The sequence below is a fragment of the Notolepis coatsorum genome, assembly GCF_963971535.1.
Source record: "Notolepis coatsorum genome assembly, chromosome: 5".
Lineage (NCBI taxonomy): Eukaryota > Metazoa > Chordata > Actinopteri > Aulopiformes > Paralepididae > Notolepis > Notolepis coatsorum.
Genome location: NC_140169.1, coordinates 25144768 through 25165798, shown reverse-complemented (window position 1 = coordinate 25165798; position 21031 = coordinate 25144768). Strand labels below are relative to the sequence as shown.

At 45.3% G+C, this 21031-nt stretch overlaps 2 protein-coding genes across 2 annotated transcripts in view; one reads left to right on the top strand and one right to left on the bottom strand.

Moving 5' to 3' along the window:
• LOC311228130 (hyccin 2-like) overlaps positions 1-20715 on the top strand; it is a gene marked incomplete at its 3' end in the record, with an annotated part of 330310 nt that extends 309595 nt beyond the window's left edge. The window contains 4 exon segments of the mRNA XM_084314043.1: positions 9607-9694; positions 12263-12419; positions 14620-14796; positions 19823-20715. Coding sequence (XP_084170169.1) covers positions 9607-9694; positions 12263-12419; positions 14620-14796; positions 19823-20715 — 1315 coding nt within the window.
• Positions 2797-5229, bottom strand: LOC311229221 (E3 SUMO-protein ligase ZBED1-like; the record flags this gene model as incomplete). The annotated part of the gene is made up of 3 exons (XM_084315294.1): positions 2797-2803; positions 3307-4485; positions 4976-5229. The coding sequence occupies 3 exons, from the start codon at positions 5227-5229 to the stop codon at positions 2797-2799; spliced, it is 1440 nt and encodes a 479-aa protein (XP_084171420.1).
• Positions 20716-21031: the final 316 nt, after the last annotated feature.

Sequence of the window (21031 nt, the reverse complement as noted above, 5' to 3'; positions counted from 1 at the left end):
TAGTTGTGGCGGCGGGGCAGCGCGATAGTTAGATAACCTAGGTGGGTGGGGAACAACCAGGATTTCACTGTCTGCGACAGAGTTGGAGAACTATCTGACTCTCTCTCCCTCACGCGGATCACACACACACAATGGAGCCGTGCTGCCACTTGTGATTGGTGGAGGCGGGACCAGGCGATACAACTGATTGACAGCGGAGGCGGCGAATGGAATGACAGATGGCACACTCCCACTTTTCTGAAAGGAGTTTTTTTTTTTAATCTTTCTTCCCCTCCTTTTTCCTGATTTTTCTCCCATCCCACCCTTCCTGGTTGTTGCGTACTTTCCCCTACTGTTGGTCCGGGAGACCGGAGACTGTCACATGCTTTCCTCCGACGCATGTGCAGCCTGGGGCAGGCCAACCTGGCCGCGCAGGTTCTCACCGGGGAGAGTGTAGCGTGTGGGAGGCCACACTATCTCTCCTCAGTTCCAACCCTCGCTGAGCAGGCGCCCCGACCGAACTGTAGGGGTCGCTGTCCACAACGCCCAGGACCCACCCTTCAGCTTTCCCACCCCCTGATACAGCCAATTGTATCAGTGTGAGAGGCCAGCCAAGCTGATAGCAACGCCGGGAGCTGGATTCGAACAGGCGAATCCTAGTGTCTCCCGGTGTTGGTGACGAACGTAATCTCTGTGCGCCACCTGCCCCCCCTTAGAATACAATTTGTTGATTAATCCCACTGGTCACAATGGTGACCGTAATAATGTTTTTGTTATAAGGCTCTGAAAATGTTACTGAATGATGTATCAATTAGGGCTGCAACTAATGACTATTTTGGTAGTCGACTAATCTGCCGATTATTTTTTCGATTAGTCGACTAATCGAAAACCAATGTAAACAACAAAACAAAAAAAAATGATTTTTTTTTTTTTTTTTTTTTTTTTAAACTACCTATCTTTGTGAAAGTGGCTTCTCAGCTCTGGTCCAGCTGAAGACAGAGCAGAGGAACAGATTGGACATTGAGCATGACCTCAGAGTTGCTTGTCTACCATCACCCCAGACTTTGAGACTCTTGTCAGGACCAAACAACAACATCATAACATGATGATCCCATAGCAAATTAAAATAATGACTCATGAAACATTTGAATTTGGATCTTGCAACTTTAAATGAAATGTATTTGAAATGTTGAAGTCAAGAACAATACAGTCAGTCAGTGCATTGAGTCAAGTGCAATCACTCATAACAACTTAACAAGATAAATAAATTAAATAATACAAAATTGGAAGTGTAGTGCACTGTACTTTAAGTTTAAATAACTAAAATAATAATAAGAAAAAAGAAATAACTAGCAGCAGCATCTGCCCCCAGCACCACGGCTGATGGGGCTGTAACTTGGTCCAGGACCAGGAGGGGAGGGTGACGTACACTACTGAGTACTGACGTCGTGGAACAGCTGTAGGGGGAGACGGGGATGAGTCAGATCAGACAGACTTCTAGGTCTTTTGTTTGCTGGGTGTGAGAGGAGTCCGTGTGTGTGTGTAATTGTGTATGTGTGTGTGTCTTACTCTGATCGCTGTGTGAGAGTGAGAGGAGTGTGTGTACTGTACTGTGTAATTTGTGTATGTGTGTGTCTTACTCTGATCGCTGTGTGTGAGTGAGAGGAGTATGTGTGTGTGTCTTACTCTGATCGCTGTGTGAGAGTGAGAGGAGTGTGTGTACTGTACTGTGTAATTTGTGTATGTGTGTGTCTTACTCTGATCGCTGTGTGTGAGTGAGAGGAGTATGTGTGTGTGTCTTACTCTGATCGCTGTGTGTGAGTGAGAGGAGTGCGTGTGTAACTGTGTAATGTATTGTGTGTCTGTCTGTCTGATGGTCATCATCTCCTGCAGGGGAACACAGTACACCAATTTCTTTAAATTGCAGTGAGTGCGAGCATATCGACATGCTCTGTACTTTAAATAACTACTAAAATAATAATATTAAAAAAAGAAATAACTAGCAGCAGCATCTGCCCCCAGCACCACGGCTGATGGGGCTGTAACTTGGTCCAGGACCAGGAGAGGAGGGTGACGTACTACTGACGTCGTGGAACAGCTGTAGGGGGAGAGGGGGATGACATGAGTCAGATCAGACAGACTTCTAGGTCTTTTGTTTGCTGTGTGTGAGAGGAGTCTGTGTGTGTGTGTATGTGTGTGACAGACAGTGGTGGTATTGGTGGTGTATGTTAGTAGTGGTGGTGGTATTGGTGGAGTTAGTAGTGGTGGTATTGGTGGTGTTAGTAGTGGTGGTGGTGTTAGTAGTGGTGGTGGTGTTAGTAGTAGTGGTGGTGTTAGTAGTGGTGGTGTTAGTAGTGGTGGTGTTAGTAGTGGTGGTGGTGTTAGTAGTGGTGGTGTTAGTAGTGGTGGTGGTGTTAGTAGTGGTGGTGTTAGTAGTGGTGGTGTTAGTAGTGGTGGTGGTGTTAGTAGTGGTGGTATTGGTGGTGTTAGTAGTGGTGGTGGTGTTAGTAGTGGTGGTATTGGTGGTGTTAGTAGTGGTGGTGGTGGTGTTAGTAGTAGTGGTGGTGGTGGTGGTGTTAGTAGTGGTGGTGGTGTTAGTAGTAGTGGTGGTGGTGGTGGTGTTAGTAGTGGTGGTGGTGTTAGTAGTGGTGGTATTGGTGGTGGTGTTAGTACGTGTCTTACTCTGATCGCTGTGTGTGAGTGAGAGGAGTGTGTATGTGTGATGTCCAATGTGTGTGTGTCTTACTCTGATCACTGTGAGTGAGAGGAGTGCGTGTGTGTAATTATAATGTATTGTGTGTGTCTGTCTGATCATCATCATCTCCTGCAGGGGAAAACACAGTACACACCATTTACAATTTCTTTAAATTGCAGTGCAGGAACGTGAGCATATCGACATGCTCTGGAGTGAGGCTGGCCCGCTTCTTTGAGGCGATGTTCCCAGCTGCTGAGAAGAGACGCTCAGAGGGAGTGGAAGTAACTGGAATGCACAAGTATGACTTGGCTTGTGATGCAAGGGTTGGGTACTTTGCCTCATTCAACTTCCACCAAGACAGGGGATTTTCTGTCTTTGAGATGGGCTGCTCTCCGAAGTACATCAGCACTTCGTTAATGATCGTTTGTGTGCGTGCATCCTGATCATTGCTCTCAGTGTCACTGTCTGTTGACTCACTTCCAAGCAGTGAATCGAGAGCTGAAACAGACCTAGTTGTCTCAGCTGAGGCTGTGGCATAATTGTCATTAATGTCAAGTTGAACAACAGCTTCTTCATTCCTACTCATAGTGGACTGTAGGACCAGAGCTTGTAATTTATTCTGAACAGTGAACCTCTCCTCTGGTGTCAGGAATTTTAGTTTTCGGAATCGTGGGTCTAGTGCAGATGCAATGATCGTTTTGCTTGGGTCATCATCTTTGATGGCAAGCTCTGTTGACCAGCGTGTAGTGGTCGCCACTGAAGCAGCCGCCTGGAAGGCCTGCACAGGAGCTGTATCATAGGCAGTGTGGGTGGACTTCAGAAGCCCTCTGACTAGAGGAGGCAGGGCGGACACGGTCACATAGTTTTCACCACTCAGGTAGACAGTGGCACATTCAAAAGCTTGGAGAGCTTTGGCCAGTTCATCTAGCAGGGTCCACTGCTCAGGCTTGAGGTCCAGGTATTGTTTCCCTCTCTGTGTTACTGCCGGGTCAGACAGAGTCGCAGTCAGTGGCCATCTCTGTTCCAGCAGGCGAGTCACCATGTAATAGGTGCTGTTCCACCTGGTAGAGACATCTTGGATAAGTTTGTGTTCCGGGGTGCCCATCTGTTTCTGCTTTATTTTCAGCTTGCTTGAAGCCAGTTCACTCCTTTTAAAGTGCTCGACGAGACACCTCGCTGCTCCTAGTGCTTTACTAATCAGAGGCTGTTTCAGTGCATGATTGATCACCAACTGTAATGTGTGGCCTGCGCAGCAGATGGACACCCATCCATGTTTTTTCTCCAAGATGCCAGCAGCCAGCAGGACATTGGCGCCATTGTCATGAACAACCGCCACAAGCTTGCTTGGAGGGATCTCAAACCTTTCCACAGCCTGCTCAATCCATGTAGCAATGTTGGTCCCAGTGTGCCGTTCTTCGAGTGGCATGGTTGTGAGGCAGAAGCTATTGAGCTTCCAGTCATCACTTATAAAGTGACAGGTGATGCCAAGATATGCCTCTGTCGCAACACTGGTCCAGGCATCAGTTGTCAGGGCAATCTTGTTCTTGTTTGCTTTAAGAGCAATTTTAACCTTAGCAAAAGTATCTTCATACTTTCTCTCCATGAGCTTTGTAAAATGAGTTCTGGAAGGTAAGGTGTAACCTGAATGGAATGTGGTGACCATCTGCTTAAAGCCCTCATCTTCAACCATCGATAATGGTCTCATGTCTTTAACAAGCATGGTGAGGATGCTCTCTGTGAAGACTCCAGCCATTTGAGGGGTGCATGAGCCTCTCTTCAGGACAAACTCATCCACACGTGTTTGCTTTGCCCTACAATAGAAAGAGAACAAAAAAAACAGAAAGCTGTATTAATTATCATCAGAATTTGTAGGCTATAGTATCAGACTATCAGTTTATTTTTATTAATTATAGTCAGCCTTATATATACCTAGGCTAGAATTAATAATATTGAGATGCAATATCTATGTTTTCCCACTAGAGGGAGTTATCGCTTAAGGGATATTATTTTGTGGACTACAGACAGTGACTACAGATATATACGTGAGGTATTTCCGTATCCGGTTGGTCGGCATAACAAACGAAACTAAAAGTGAAGCAGCGCCAGCAACGCTGTAACCTCACCTGTACTAACTACTAAGCATGGCGCTGTTTAACGTTACTTACAACATACAGCAGCAGCGCAGCCTCTATAAGCCTCAGCAATAGAGTTCGCATAGCAAGCATTATATCCATATCCATGAGACGTTCTGTTTTCCAACGTAAAAAATACAATACTATGGCTAACTACTCTAGAACTTACCCATGTTCCGACGACGTCACCGTGGCTCCGGGGTGCTTTCGTTTTAGATGTTCGTGCATCGCCGTGGTGCTGCTGTGAAATGCCAATTCCACCTTGCATAATCGGCATTTAACAGTTTTCTTCGGTTTGTCATCTGTAAAGAATTCCCACACCTTTGATGCCCTCGGTCTTGCTTTTTTTAATTCATCTCCTCCGTCTTTCTCTCTCCCTTCCGCCATCTCATCTCCTCTGTCTTTCTCTCTCCCTTCCGCCATCGTTCATTCTTTCTTCTGCAGTGAAGTTCTTACCTGCAGGCTGCGCCGTTTTGTACCAGAATGCACTGCAGTCAGACAATGGAAACTATACTGCCCCCAGCAGTTTCTGTAGTGCATTGCAGTTACAAATGAACATTTGCGCATTGCAGTTACTTATTATTAATTGTTATTGTTATTGTTTTTAATGACTAATCGACGCAACAATATCTCGTCGACGATTTTTCATAATCGACGTCGTCGATTATGTTGACTAATCGTTGCAGCCCTAGTATCAATGTATTTCCAGCTAAATTGAAATAATAAAGGGTCTCAATTAAATATGTGTAGTGTCACATGACCAGAACACAGAACACAGCTCAGAACACAGAACACAGCTCAGTCGTCGCAAGGTTTAACTGAGGCTAACGTTAACATGATGGCACACACACTAGTGATGTGATGATTCATCGATTTGCATCGGTGCGCCGGCATAAACGTTCACGATGCGAGTGCACCGGTGGAATAAGTCCGCATCGGCAAAATTTCAGGCTGAACTCTCGATGCATCTTGTTGTACCGTCTTTGCATCGGTCAAAACCGATGCATTCATATAATTTCCTCTCATCCACTTCTGTCAGCAGTGCACTGTGACTGCACACACAGCAGATACTATTGCTTCGCTACTACATAAGGCGAGAGCCGCGTCACAGTTATCAACAAACAGTGGAAGTCGAGGAGGAGACATGAATAGAATTGATCAACATGGCTAACGCCAGTTAGCTGTTCAGCTAACGCTAAACTACAGTGTCTAACTAACTAACTAACGTGACTCTGCAACACCAGTTCCATTAGTGAGGAGGGGGGGGGGGGGTATATTGAAGACGCTTGACAACAGGGGTTCAAAGATAACTTCACATTTATTGGCTATTCGTTTCTTAATTATATCGCTTCATGCATCGGGCATACAAGCATCCAGGCAGGCTCTGTGTGTTGTTTACATCATAGTCTAGTGTGTGTGACATCATCAACTGTCGACGGCAACTCAGACGGGGAGGGGCTCTCTCTCTCTCTCTCTCATAAAATCATTAAGTTTGCTATAAGCCATTATCCCTTTGTGTATGATATTATTGTCTCACAGTAGTGTGTATATACAGTGTGTGTGTGTTTTTAGCTAAAGTGGATAGAAAAGACAGTACTATGCAAAAGTCTTCTTAGGCACCCAAGAGTTTTTATATAACTGGTCTTACAGTAGATTATTTTATTTTTTATAATAATATAAGCTGCATATAAGGAATACAACCAAATCCTCTGTCATACCATAAAATTGTATCATTATTTTGCATCGTGTTGAATCGCATCGTATCGCCCCGAATCGCAGTATGTTGAATCAAATCGTATCGAATCGTATCGTATCTCAACAGGGGGTGAATCGTATTGCATCGCATCGCCCGGTGCTTCAAATGTATCGTTAATGTATCGTATCGTTGGCACCGTATCGAGATGCGCATCGCATCGGCCTCAGTGATGGAGATGCACATCCCTAACACACACACACAAAGCACACCCTCCTCCTCCAATCCATCCACCGGAGCAAGGCCAGAGAGAGAGAGAGAGGAGAGAGAGAGAGAGAGAGAGATGTTCAAGTTAACATGCAGCCCCATGTGTAGGAAAATAAACAGCTGCCTACCTGTCGCTGTCAGTGAGATCCCTGGCCCTGTTTTGCTTTACTGAGCTCTGTTATCTGGGGGCTGTAGTTGGTCACTTTAAGCTGCACACCGGAGCATCTTTTAATCCAGCTGTTTGCTGTTCTCTGATATTTTCTGACATTTCGTTGATGTGTCGCTCGACACTTCGAGCTGACATGGGGATATCTTATCTTTTATCCTTGATTTCATTGTCTCTTTGTTTGGCAAGCCTTCAAACAAAACATCTGAGCTACAGAGAAAAGCCTCCTTGATATACTCGCCATCAGTGAATGGCTTTCCACATTTCGCAATGCAATGAGCAATGCGATAGCTTGCTTCAGTTGCGTGGTTTTTAGCAGTCGTGAACACTTTGAGGGTGCTGGCTTGCTTTCCATACCTGGCCACGGCACGTTTAATCGATTCTGCCTTATCCGCCTGATCTTTGAAACTTTTTTGATGCTTCGTCTCAAAATGGCGTTTCACACCTGACGTTCGGCAAACTACATTTTCTAAACATAAAGTACACACAGCACGGTCCTTCTGACACACAAACCTGTAGTCGTCTGTCCATGAGGGCTGGAATGCTCGAATTTCCTTTGCTTTAACTTTCTTAGCGGGGGTTGCCATCATGAAAGACGGCACATACAGAATGCAACCGCAGCACTGTGTGATTACCTGGGAACTGCGCCCGGGTGCGGGAGGCCAGCTGACTGCTGACAGCTGAGCACCATGGGAACAGCTGTATAGCTGTCATAGGGGTGTGCAAAACAGTCGACTTACAAAAAAGAACCTGTGGGAGGATTTCAACAAGATAAATGCGACAACAGTGCAAAATATTTCACTAATATTTCAAAGCAAAGAAAAGAATAAATTAAATGCTGCCCCCTGTGCCAATGAAAATGCTCCCGCGTGCCAATGCGGGCACACGTGCCTAGGGTTGCCGACCCCTGGTCTACACCCTCCCCAGACTGACAGTAGGACAGCATGTGGTAGTCTACACCCTCCCCAGACTGACGGTAGGGCAGCATGTGGTAGTCTACACCCTCCCCATTCACACCTTTTGCGATAAGCACACTCATCCTCATATTTGTTTCAGTCTTGTGTCTTTAATCTACGCTGAAGTTAGAGGAACATCATGAGGTTCACAACATTCTTGCATCCTTTACCAGACCTTTTTTTCCTTTTATTTATTCCAAATAAACTTGTATTGTTCCTTTCATTACTTTCCCATCTGTATTACGGACTGTGGATTTGACATCATAATATTCTCTGATGTCAAGTAACAAGTGTGACTCATCCTAACCTCGAAGCAACAATTGTGATTGGAGGATCAAGAAAAGGGGGTGGGGTCTGAGATGGGTCAATTGTCCTGATCTTGTGATCTTCTACTCTGAAGTCAAGGGACATGTGTAACTCATGTCCACATTCTAGCATTTAATGAATGTAGTGTTGACCATAATCTTTTACCGTCGTTTATTCCTTTATTATTTGTCCATGTGCATTTTTAATGGTGATATGACATTATAATCTAATCTGAAGTTAAAGGCCCAATCAGTGATCCCAACCTAAACAAGTGGATAACTTAAGGAACATGCGATTTGATCATTAGCCACCCTCATGCTATCGATAGCTGTGTCTTATCTTCATTTAGCATGTCCCCCACTTAAGAAATCCACTCAGTCAACTAATAGCCATGAACTAATTTAATAGGTGATTGTCAAATATATCAAAATGTGTTTCCTGTATATGCAGTCATGCGGAAGGACCTCTTTACATTGTTGCTTACCAGGGATGCACTTAACGAGGGAAAAGAGCATAGAACATGACTAATGGACTAACAACATCTTGGTTGTTACACAGACATAGACAGATGAATGGTCAGAGGGGGAAGCCTTGATCTTCTACCTTCATTCCAAACAAACTGCCCTTGTTATTATTCCCCTCTGTATGAATCAAGCAGACGGGGAGACTTTTGGATCCACCCTAATATGGTAAATGGACTACATTTATATAACGCTTTTATTTAAAGCGCTTTACAACTTATGCCTCACATGTCGGAGGCAACCATGCAAGGTGCCAACCTGCTCATCAGGAGCAGTTGGGGGTTAAGTGTCTTGCTCAATGACACTTCTAGGTCACGAGGGGACAGAATCAAACTGGGAACCTTCTGGTTAGATGAGCGCTCTACTGTACCTCCTGAGACACTGTTGCGCTTATTGAGAATTTATATGAGAGCAGAGTGGCCAGTCCTGTGTCTAGGTATTTTGCTTGACTTCTCTTGATGAGGCCTCTCTCTCTCTCTCTCTCTCTCTCTCTCTCTCTCTCTCTCTCTCTCTCTCTCTCTCTCTGTCTCTGTCTCTGTCTCTGTCTCTGTCTCTGTCTCTGTCTCTGTCTCTGTCTCTGTCTCTGTCTCTCTCTCTCTCTCTCTCTCTCTCTGTCTGTCTGTCTGTCTGTCTGTCTGTCTGTCTGTCTGTCTGTCTGTCTGTCTGTCTGTCTGTCTGTCTGTCTCTGTCTCTGTCTCTGTCTCTCTTGCTCACTCTCTCTCATGTTTTTAATAATAGACAAGCGGATGTGACTCAGACATCAAGGCTCCTTGTCAGACACATGCCGTTTACTCAAAAGAGCCAGTGTTACGTATTACCTGTGTGTGTGTGTGTGTGTGTGTGTGTGTGTGTGTGTGTGTGCGCATGCGTGTGTGTGCGCGCGCTATGTAGATACAATGGAGAATGGGAGATGGGGAGGGAAGCACTGGAGGACATCCTGTACAGAGCCCAGTTGGAACTCTACTCCGAACCACTCCTGGTAAGACGAACACCATTATACTGTAACTGGTAAGACCAACACCATTATACTGTAACTGGTAAGACCAACACCATTATACTGTGACTGGTAAGACCAACAACATTATACTGTAACTGGTAAGACAAAATTAACATACAGAAAATGACAACATAGAAGTGATGGCAAACTAATAGTAACTAAATAAATATATATGATGACAACAACAATAATATCAAAATAAAAACAGAAAATGTGTGTGCGTGTGTCTGGGTAACCCAGCTCAGTGTAAACATTTGTCTTGTAATGTTGACCATTTTGGGTTCCAATCCAATAGTTTAAGAAACCCTGCCTATTCACCTTATTTTGCCCCGCCCACTTCTGCCCGTTGTATGTTTATTTCCGGGAAGTGAACTTTGTGACAAAGATGCTAGCTAGTGTGGCTACCGGTATTCGCAAACTGAATTAATAATCCATCTATAAGCACAAAATAATTTAGCTAGCTCATTATCCCTATAACTAAACTGATTAGCTAGCTCATTATCCCTATAACTAACCTGATTAGCTCGCTCATTATCCCTATAACTAAACTGTTAGCTAGCTCATCCCTATAACTAACCTGATTAGCTAGCTCATTATCCCTATAACTAAACTGTTTAGCTAGCTCATTATCCCTATAACTAAACTGATTAGCTAGCTCATTATCCCTATAACTAAACTGTTTAGCTAGCTCATTATCCCTATAACTAAACTGATTAGCTAGCTCATTATCCCTATAACTAAACTGATTAGCTAGCTCATTATCGCTATAACAAAACTGTTTAGCTAGCTAATTATCCCTATAACTAAACTGTTAGCTTGCTCATTATCCCTATAACTAATCTCTTAGCTAGCTCATTATCCCTATAACTAACCTGATTAGCTAGCTAATTATCCATATAACTAACCTGATTAGCTAGCTCATTATCCCTATAACTAAACTGATTAGCTAGCCCATTATCCCTATAACTAAACTGTTTAGCTAGCTCATTATCCCTATAACTAAATAGCCAGCTCATTATCCCTATAACTAAACTGTTAGCTCGCTCATTATCCCTATAACTAAACTGTTTAGCTAGCTAATTATCCTTATAACTACCGTACTTTTTGGACTATAAGCCGCGGCTTTTTCCCCCATTTTTCGACCCTGCGGCTTATATAACGGTGCGGCTTATATGTGGACAAAACCCAAAAATCGAAATATTGCTTTTTTTACTGCATTGAAATGTTATTTATCTGTTCCCTTATTTGCTAAACTTAATACAAATGAGTTAATTCTTGTTATTTGTCCGACAGTATTGTGTCCCAATGGGAGTCATTCTCTGTAGAGGTGGGAGTCATTCTCTGTAGATGTGGGAGTCATTCTCTGTAGAGGTGGGAACTTCAAGCTCAATATAAGAACGGCCATGCACCACCACCCACAGAATCGAGAAAGAGCAATCAATCCGTCAATCCTTTCCGTGTCCGGGCCGGGTGAGGTTTCCCGTGTTGAGTTAAATTAAACCGCAGGGTCCACTCCTTACATAATATGGTAATTAAACATTAAAACACATGCGGCTTATAGTCCAGTGCGGCTTATATATGTACACATCATTCAATTTAGCTGCTGCGGCTTATAGTCAGGTGCGGCTTATAGTGCGAAAAGTACGGTAAACTGTTTAGCTAGCTAATTCTCCCTATAACTAACCTGATTAGTTAGCTCATTATCCCTATAACTAAACTGTTTAGCTCACTGATTATCCCTATAACTAAACTGATTAGCTAGCTCATTATCCCTATAACTAAACTGATTAGCTAGCCCATTATCCCTATAACTAAACTGTTTAGCTAGCTCATTATCCCGGGATCATCCCTATGTTCCCCGGGTCCTATGTTCCCCGGGTTCTATGTTCCCCGCTTTGATTGATTAATTCATTCTGGAATTTCCCCAAGGGGATTAATAAAGGAATATCTTATCTTATCTTATCTTAATAGATTGAACATCTTATTAATTTTTATTATTTTATTAATTATTAATGTCCGCCTTGTTTCGAACGGTTACGCTTAGGCCCTCTTTCGAACTGTTTAAGGTTAGAGTTTGGAATCAGGGCTGGTGGTCTAAAATGTTCAATCAATCAATCAATCAAAGCGGGGAACATAGGACCCGGGGAACATAGGACCCGGGGACCATAGACATGCTCCCATTATCCCTATAACTAAATAGCCAGCTCATTATCCCTATAACTAAACTGATTAGCTAAACCATTATCCCTATAACTAAACTGTTTAGCTAGCACATTATCCCTATAACTAAACTGTTTAGCTAGCTCATTATCCCTATAACTAAATAGCCAGCTCATTATCCCTATAACTAAACTGTTTAGCTAGCTAATTATCCTTATAACTAAACTGTTTAGCTAGCTAATTATCCCTATAACTAACCTGATTAGTTAGCTCATAATCCCTATAACTAATCTGTCTAGCTCACTCATTATCCCTATAACTAAACTGATTAGCTAGCTAATTATCCCTATAACTAAACTGTGTGTGTGGTGTGTGTGTGTCGCATGTCAGCTGGGGAACGCCATGATGAGCTCACTGCCGGAAAGCGCTCCAGATGAGCCGCGGGGTCGCAAGTTGCTGCAGGTGGAGGTGACCCCCACCGTCAGCCGTATCTCCATCTCCGCTATCACCACCGCCTCCATACGACGGCACCGCTGGAAGAGAGGAGGTAAGACACCCAAGACCAGGGTGCTGTAGAGGGTAGGACCAGGGTGCTGTAGAGGGTAGGACCAGGGTGCTGTAGAGTGGAACACTGAAACTCTGCCAGACGGACCAGGGTGCTGTAGAGTAGGACCAGGGGAGAGTCCGCGCTGTCTGGTGAAAAGAGGCTGCTGGCTGTCTCCTATGTATCGGAGGAAGCATGTGATAGACTTCAGGACTCCCTAGACCGACCAGTGGGGGGCACATGCGCGCAACAACCAGGAAGAGGAGGGGGTAATTGGCATAACGACTAAATTGGGATGGGAGAAAAATACAGAAAAACAGGAGGAGAAAAAGTGGATAAAAAGAATATAAATAATCGGTACAAACATTTTTCACTGTGCTCCTAAATTTCTTCTTACGTTTTATTTTTATTGTGCAACTTGGGGGAAAAGTAAGTAGGTGTCGGTAATTTATTATTTTCAGTTATGTTTTTACGACTTCTAAGATAATGGACTTTTAGTCGGGTCATGATTTTAAACCAGGTCATGTTTTTAAGTCGGTCATGTTTTTAAACCATGTTTTTTTGTTTTTCAGTTTAATCATTTTAAAGTTCAATGAAATTCACTGTTTAAAAAGACAGTGAATACAATTCAATAAATGCATGATGTTTCCAAAGTCAATAAATTCGTGTGAAGGTGACACCAGACTACTGCAGAGATTTTACCATGTTACGCATCACAGAAACTGCAAACCTTTGACTAGTTCATCCATATGTTTTCCTTTGTATTATTATTATTATTATTATTATTATTATTATTATTATTATTATTATTATTATTATTATTATTATTATTATTATTATTATTATTATTATTATTTATTTTATCTTCTCAATCTGTGAAATACTGAACTTTTTAGGTTGAGAGGAACCTTTTTTTTCTGTGACCGGTGAGAAGGTGTTGTGTATGTGATCCACTCAGACATCATGAGCAACCTGTCCAAATAGTGTTTGATACAACATGTTACAACATGTTCAAACAGTGCATAGTCTCTCTGTGCCTCTATTTGTGCCAGTGTTGCTCCATCACTGCTCTCACTGCTCTTCCTCGCTCTGTGTTTCTCTGTCTTGTTCTCTTGCGTGGGATTCTCCTATGGTTTCCAAGCAGAGTACAAGACGTCTCTAGATGCTTAACACTGATTCAGCTCTATTTCATCTCAAAGAATGATTACTTTTAAAGGCACAGTTCAGCCAGATTTCAAAATGACTTTTTGTTATATTACCCTGAGTAATAAGACAATAATAAGTCATTAGTATTATAATAATGAGTAATAAGTGGGAAACTCTTATTGAAGATGGCTTCCACCATGTTTGATGCCATGGTCCTCCTAATCTACCAGACAAAAGCTTATAACATCCACATCCACGCTGTTGGTGCTGATATTTGGCCACTGTGGAAGTTCCTTTCAAGGCCTTTTGTTCACACCTCCCCCTGTATCCTCCTTTCCTCTCCCCTCACCTGGTCATCCCTCCCCCTGTATCCTCCTTTTCTCTCCCCTCACCTGGTCATCCCTCCCCCTGTATCCTCCTTTCCTCTCCCCTCACCTGGTCATCCCTCCCCCTGTATCCTCCTTTTCTCTCCCCTCACCTGGTCATCCCTCCCCCTGTATCCTCCTTTCCTCTCCCCTCACCTGGTCCTCCCTCCCCCCTGTATCCTCCTTTTCTCTCCCCTCACCTGGTCATCCCTCCCCCTGTATCCTCCTTTCCTCTCCCCTCACCTGGTCATCCCTCCCCCTGTATCCTCCTTTCCTCTCCCCTCACCTGGTCATCCCTCCCCCTGTATCCTCCTTTCCTCTCCCCTCACCTGGTCCCCCCCGCCCCCTTTTCTCCCAGAAAGCTTAAAAGGCAAAAAAGGAGTAAGGGAGGAGGTGCTTGATCCCTTTTCCTGGCCAGAGAAATATACAAATACAAATATTAGTATTAGTCCTGAAGCGAAGACGCTTTGCACCGTGGGATGGATTAGGAGGACCGAATGACATCAAACATGGCAACGGACATCTTTAATACAGTTGGATTGCAGTATCCCCTATAAGAGTTGGATGTTGGATCTAGGGGCAGCATCATCCGAGAGAGAGAGAGGCTGGGCTTGTTGTATCCATGCTGAGGTCCTGATGGGGCGCAGGGCACTAAGGAGCTTGTCTCCCCCGTCTGTGTCGTTCACTCCCAGATTGTTTTGACCACTCGGGCGATGCAGACAACCGCCTCAACATCAATTCTCCTAGCCACGCCCACCACCACCATCATCACCCCTGGGATGCGGCAGCCAACCCGGAGAGAGGAGGGCGGGCTCACGACAGCCACCACAGCAGTAGCGGCAGCATCGCGCCCCCGGTCAAGCTCGAGGGTAGGGGACGGGTGGATGCGCGGTGCACTTGGGGCAGGGAGGGTCGCAGGAGGAGGTGCCCTCTCTATCCCTCCCCCCAACTCAGGGGCTAACTGAGCGTTGATGCGTTCCCATCCTGCCTCTTCTCTTTCCCAGAGTATACTAACTCATCCAGTCCTATCAGGTTCCTTACTACTACAACAACAACAACAACAACAACAACCCTCCCTATTACCACTGCTACTGCCCTCTCTTTGGAGAGTGAAGTCTCCTATTCTGGGTTTGAAGGAAGTGTGGCTAGGGGGCCGTTTTGCATGGACCTTCCATCATGTCATTGTCCTCTCTCTCTCTCTCTCTCTGACCTTGCTGTTCTTCGTCATGTGACCTGCCTTAGTGTGCCACCCTGGTCAGTCACTGAGCATGTGCAACTTGACCTCCGCTCCTCTGGCTCTTCTGTCGAGCTGTACCTTAGATTTTGACGTAAAAAAACGACCTGATATCTTCACGTTTGATTGGGTTATTTTGACGTTTTAAACGGCCAAAGCTCAGTTTACAAGAGTAGCGTGTACATGTCATTGTTGTGCCCTGGATGTGTCTTGATAGCCTCTCCACAACAAGACTTTGGACACTCAGGCCAGTGTGCCCATTTTACTGAGAGAGACGGCCTCCGTTTAACTCCTCAGTGTCGTTCCTTTCCTGCTTGTAATTCCAATTTTGTGTGCCATCTATGTTGCATTTCTCTTGTGTCTCGGTTTAGCAGCAAGCTCAGAGAGTGAGAAAGAGCCAGTTTCCTCATGTCATAGCATGTGCATGGTCAACCAAGAACACCCACATATTAAACACTCATGATGTGCTTGATGTCAAATGACAAAAGACCAAGTGAACAGACTATTTCTATAATAGTCAACTCTTGTTTTATTCTCTTATTAAAACAGTCAAATTGCAGCAATTTAATCTACAAGGGCAAAAGCTTTTGCTAGTGGGAATCGTCATCCATTCTGTCTTGTTGAATGTGCGTCCAGAGTACTGTCTACTGTCAGTGTGGTTCACCATGTGACATGAAGAGTGCTGTCTACTGTCAGCGTGGTTCACCATGTGACATGAAGAGTGCTGTCTACTGTCAGCGTGGTTCACCATGTGACATGAAGAGTGCTGTCTACTGTCAGCGTGGTTCACCATGTGACATGAAGAGCTTTTTCACACGACAAAATCAGCTCATTATTTAGCTTATGGTCAGTGTCCCATCTGCCTACCATCCCACTTCACACCCATACATACTGTCATTAAAACTTGATTCAATTGTTAAATTGAACTGATTTCTGTTTCATTAGAATGGAACTCTGCCATCTAGCTATGAAACTGTGGCCCCTGAGATCTTGAGAGATTTATGACTCGAGTGCACAGAACACTTTGGGGTTTCTGTTTCTGTAATATGGAACTAGCTGGAGGTTGAGCCTATAATTTGGGCCTATATCTCTTTGTGGAACTGAGGGAACTTTAGTGGCAGATATAAAAAGCCTGGACATTTCTTGTCTGCCAAGTTCTTTGAGCTTTGCTTCTTCCTCTTATGTCCAGGCTTGGTTTGGCTTGTGACAGACAGCAGACGGGGCCCATCTGGCCTCAGTATCTTGTCGGTTATAATTGTGAGTGCTATTGATCCTGTGAGGTGTCTGGTCTCGCTCGGATGTTCTCCCCACATTGGCAGGCTCCTTCTATCCTATCCAGCCAGGCAGCCACCCAGCCAGCCACAATGCCCACCAACTCAGGGCTGCACGTCAAACTAGGGAGTGTTGCAGGAAGAGCATGTGTCTTCTCATCTTCTTGTCCTGTGCATGTTGGTCCTTATCGTCTTTCTCTGGTCCTCCTACTGCCTGTGGAGTTCTGGTTCCGGTTCTGCTTGCCCCAACTGCATGGTGGCGAGAGACTGTTTTAACAGACCCCCCCCCCCCCCCCCCCCCCCCCCCTCCTTACCTGTTTAATTTGTAATGTTGTAATTTCTTTCCCTTTCAGCTTTCAAACAATGGACCCATAGATGGATTAGATCAGGGGTTCTCAAACTTTTTTATACCACAACCATATTTTATTTAGGATTTTTTTTGGCGACCTCACACTTAACACTTTGAGTGCCAGCAGGGGGCGCACAATTTAGCGCTTGAGTGCCAGCGCTGTAATCAATGGGAGGGCGAGCACATTTGCGAACGCATAAACTATATCTTAAATTATGGCTATGTGTCTAATACGCCCGTCGCTTATCAATGACTTGTTTGCAGTCAACATTGTCGAAACGGATTGTTTTTTTAATCGGTACATTTCCGTTTTATACCATTTTGAAAAACATTAGTTTTTGGAAACTTCCAGAAAAAAAGGTGATTATGCAGGAATCGCGCTTTAGTGGAATACACAAAACACGGTCATTTTTCGGCCTATTTATGAATCGTTTTCAAATAAACGCTAGATTATCGATAGTATATGTGTATTTATGCATGCTAGAGAAGCGGGCTGAAAAATCTATCGCACACACACACATATGGGACACGCTGAGATATAGGTGAAAAAAAACTCTGATTATCCCAAGACTGGTAAAATAGATTCCTTACCTCAAATCAGATGTTCTCCAAAAAGATTATTCCAATTCCTGATCGCCATTCCAAATATCGATCGCGTTTATTGACCCAACGCTGGGTACTGGAAACACATATTCCACGCTGTTCTGCGGCTCGGCAATGAATGGGATCGTCTCCGGTTACATGCCTGACAAGTAATGTGGATTCCGGACTCTTTTTTTCCCATCCATTTCATTCAGTCCAGTCCAATCCCATGCGTGCAATACCATCCGGAGAGACGATAGGGGGCAGTATTTTCCCTGTTCGAGCTCAGATAGATCCCCAATGGTAACGTAAGGCTAGATTGATGAACAATTTATGGAAATCGATAATAAATAAAATAACGATTAAATAACAAGATTTCTCGTTTTTGGCACTCAACGCATGGCATGAACTAACAAGATTTCTCGTGGCTGGCACTCAAAGTGTTAATGTATTGTGTAATTTCAACCTGGAATTAAGGAATATCAAAATAAAGCACACATTGTTGAACTTGATCATGCATATTTATTAGAAATTGTTATTACAGCACTATGTTATCAATACACATTTATAAAACGAGGCATATTTAGCCAAAATATGTTGCCAGAACATAAAATAAAATAATAAAAAGATTGTAGTTTTCTTTTTTTTATTGATTTCTTTTTTACACTTGCCAATGCGCTGTCGCCTACCCAAGACCCCACTTTGGGTCGCAACTCGCGACCCGTAGTTTGAGAACCGCTGGATTATATAGTTAAAAGTTTAGATCTATTTATGCATGCTGTGTTTCTCTTTTGAAGTTTTCAAAGTCCCCAGAAATGTTTTTTTGGCGGTGTGGCTGGGTAGTGTAGAGGTCTAAGCACTCGCCTACCACCACAGAGACCCGGGTTCAATTCCAGGCAGCGGTACCTCCGGCTTGGTCAGTCATCCTACGAACACAATTGGCAGTGTTTGTGGGTGGGAAGCTTGGTCGGGGCCCCTATGGCGTGAATCTCTGTGTGCGTTACGTTCTCCCAGTGAAACTCCTTGCTGTCAGGTGAAAATGAAGCGGCTGGTGACTCAACATGTATCGGAGGAGGCATGTGGTAGTCTACACCCTCCTCAGACTGACAGTAGGGCAGCATGTGGTAGTTTACACCCTCCCCAGACTGACAGTAGGGCAGCATGTGGTAGTCTACACCCTCCCCAGACTGACAGTATGGCAGCATGTGGTAGTCTACACCCTTCCCAGACCGACAGTAGGGCAGCATGTGGTAGTCTACACCCTCCCCAGACTGACAGTAGGGCAGCATGTGGTAGTATACACCCTCCCCAGACTGACAGTAGGGCCGCATGTAGTAGTCTACACCCTCCTCAGATTGACAGTAGGGCAGCATGTGGTAGTCTACACCCTCCCCAGACTGACAGTATGGCAGCATGTGGTAGTCTACACCCTCCCCAGACCGACAGTAGGGCAGCATGTGGTAGTCTACACCATCCCCAGACTGACAGTAGGGCAGCATGTGGTAGTCTATACCCTCCCCAGACTGACAGTATGGCAGCATGTGGTAGTCTACACCCTCCCCAGACTGACACTAGGGCAGCATGTGGTAGTCTACACCCTCCCCAGACTGACACTAGGGCAGTGCAACAACCAGGGGGTAATTGGTATAAAAGGGAAATTTGGGGATGGGAGAAAACGTTAAAAAAGGCAAAATAATTTTTTATAAATTATTTGTTTCCTTTTTTTATGTGATACTGTATGTATTGCCAAACATCTTTCTATGTTTAAGTTACCGGTTAGGCCTCGACATTGGCAGCTTTTTGTCATTATTGATAAGCATTTCCACCACACAAAATCAAGTTCACGCTGAACTTGACTTCAGGAATATTAGTTGGTCAATCAGCATTACAACAACTGAACGACAACTCAAGGTCAAAGAGGTTTACGTATGATTTACTTTTAAGGGCCTAATGAAAGAGCATAATCCGTGTATGAATTAAATTGTATTCAGTGACCGGCTGGGAGGCATCTAACTTGGTCTCCTAATTTCATTCTGCATAGTTTATGAGCACACTGTGGCGGTATTACTCAGCAACTATAATTAAGGAGAATGATTTAGTTAAAGCTTTGTTCTTTCCCAGGATCACAGTGACAGTCCATAGTGTGTGGCTGCTGCTAGACTCTGCAGTGAGAGGCTTCTAATATCCTGCTGTAGGGTTTTCACTCTGATCACCCACCTATTTCTGGTCTCTGATTGAATTGAAAGATAATCGTTAGATCATGATTAATACGCTGCCCAGCGCCCACTCTAATAAGGATTTCTGACACCGATCAGGCATTGTGTCATTTGACAAAACCATCTCGGTTACAATCTCTCAGCTTTTAAACGGTCTCAATCTCAAATGGGTAATTCCTCCATACCTCTCACAGATGTCTCTTTGTCCGTCATTCTTTCTTTTCTGTGCGTGTCCCTACGCAGAGGCGGACGGCATGAGTGTCGGGGAGGACTCATTCAACGTCAACGACCCGGACGAGGGCTTCTCCTCCGGGGCATCCAACAGCAGCCAGCCCAGCGGCACCAAGGCGGGCGGCGGGGCGGGACCCCGAGGCGGCAGCCTGAAGGGCGGCAGCAGCAGCAGCATCAAGAAGGCCGTTACAGCCCGGCTGTCCCGAGACAGGGAGAGGGAGAGGGAGAAGGAGAGGGAGAAGGAGAGGGAGAAGGAGCGCGAGAGGGAGAGGGAGAAGGAGCGTGAGAGGGAGAGGGAGTGCGAGAGGGAGAGGGAGCGTGAGAGGGAGTGCGAGTGCGAGAGGGAGGCGGAGAAACAGCGGGAGCTGGCGGTGGAACCCCAGGCCCCCCTGAGGAGACACCACCAGAAGCAGCAGTCCCCCGCGGTCGCCATGGACGTGGTGGAGATGAGCCCCATCAAGAAGCGCCTGAGCTTCCCCGCCGGCACCGCGCTGGACCGGACTGACAGCGCCTCCTCCAGCAAGTCCTTCGACTGCATGAACCTCAACCTCAACGGAGGCGGCGACAAAGGGGAGGCAGCAGGAGGCTCCGAGGGGGGCGTGGGCCTGATGGGGGGCGAGGCGCTGATGGAGGGCGTGGGCCTGATGGGGGGCGGGGGCCTCATGGAGGGCGTGGACCTGATGGGCGGCGGGGGCCTAATGGAGGGCAGGGGCCTGATGGGGGGCGGGGGCCTGATGTCGAGCGGGGGCCTGATGGGGGGCGGCCCCCACCGCCAGTCCACCATCAGCCTGCAGGAGGAGCACTTGGTGAGGCCAGAGGAGGCGCGGGACCTCCTGGCCTCAGCTCCCCTCACCAAGCAGTCACGCTCCCCCAGCTTCAACATGCAGATCATATCACAGGTGTGAGGCAGACATACTACACACTACACACACACTATATTACCTACTGGTATACACACATACTATACTACCTACTGGTACACACAAACACACACCTTCAGTGTTTCTTCACCCCTAACATCTCCTCTCTACCTACCTAGTAGGTACGTGTGTGTGTGTGTGTGTGTGTGTGTGTGTGTGTGTGTGTGTGTGTGTGTGTGTGTGTGTGTGTGTGTGTGTGTGTGTGTGTGTGTGTGTGTGTGTGTGTGTGTGTGTGTGTGTGTGTGTGTGTGTGTGTGTGTGTGTGTGTGTGTGTGTGTGTGTGTGTGTGTGTGTGTGTGTG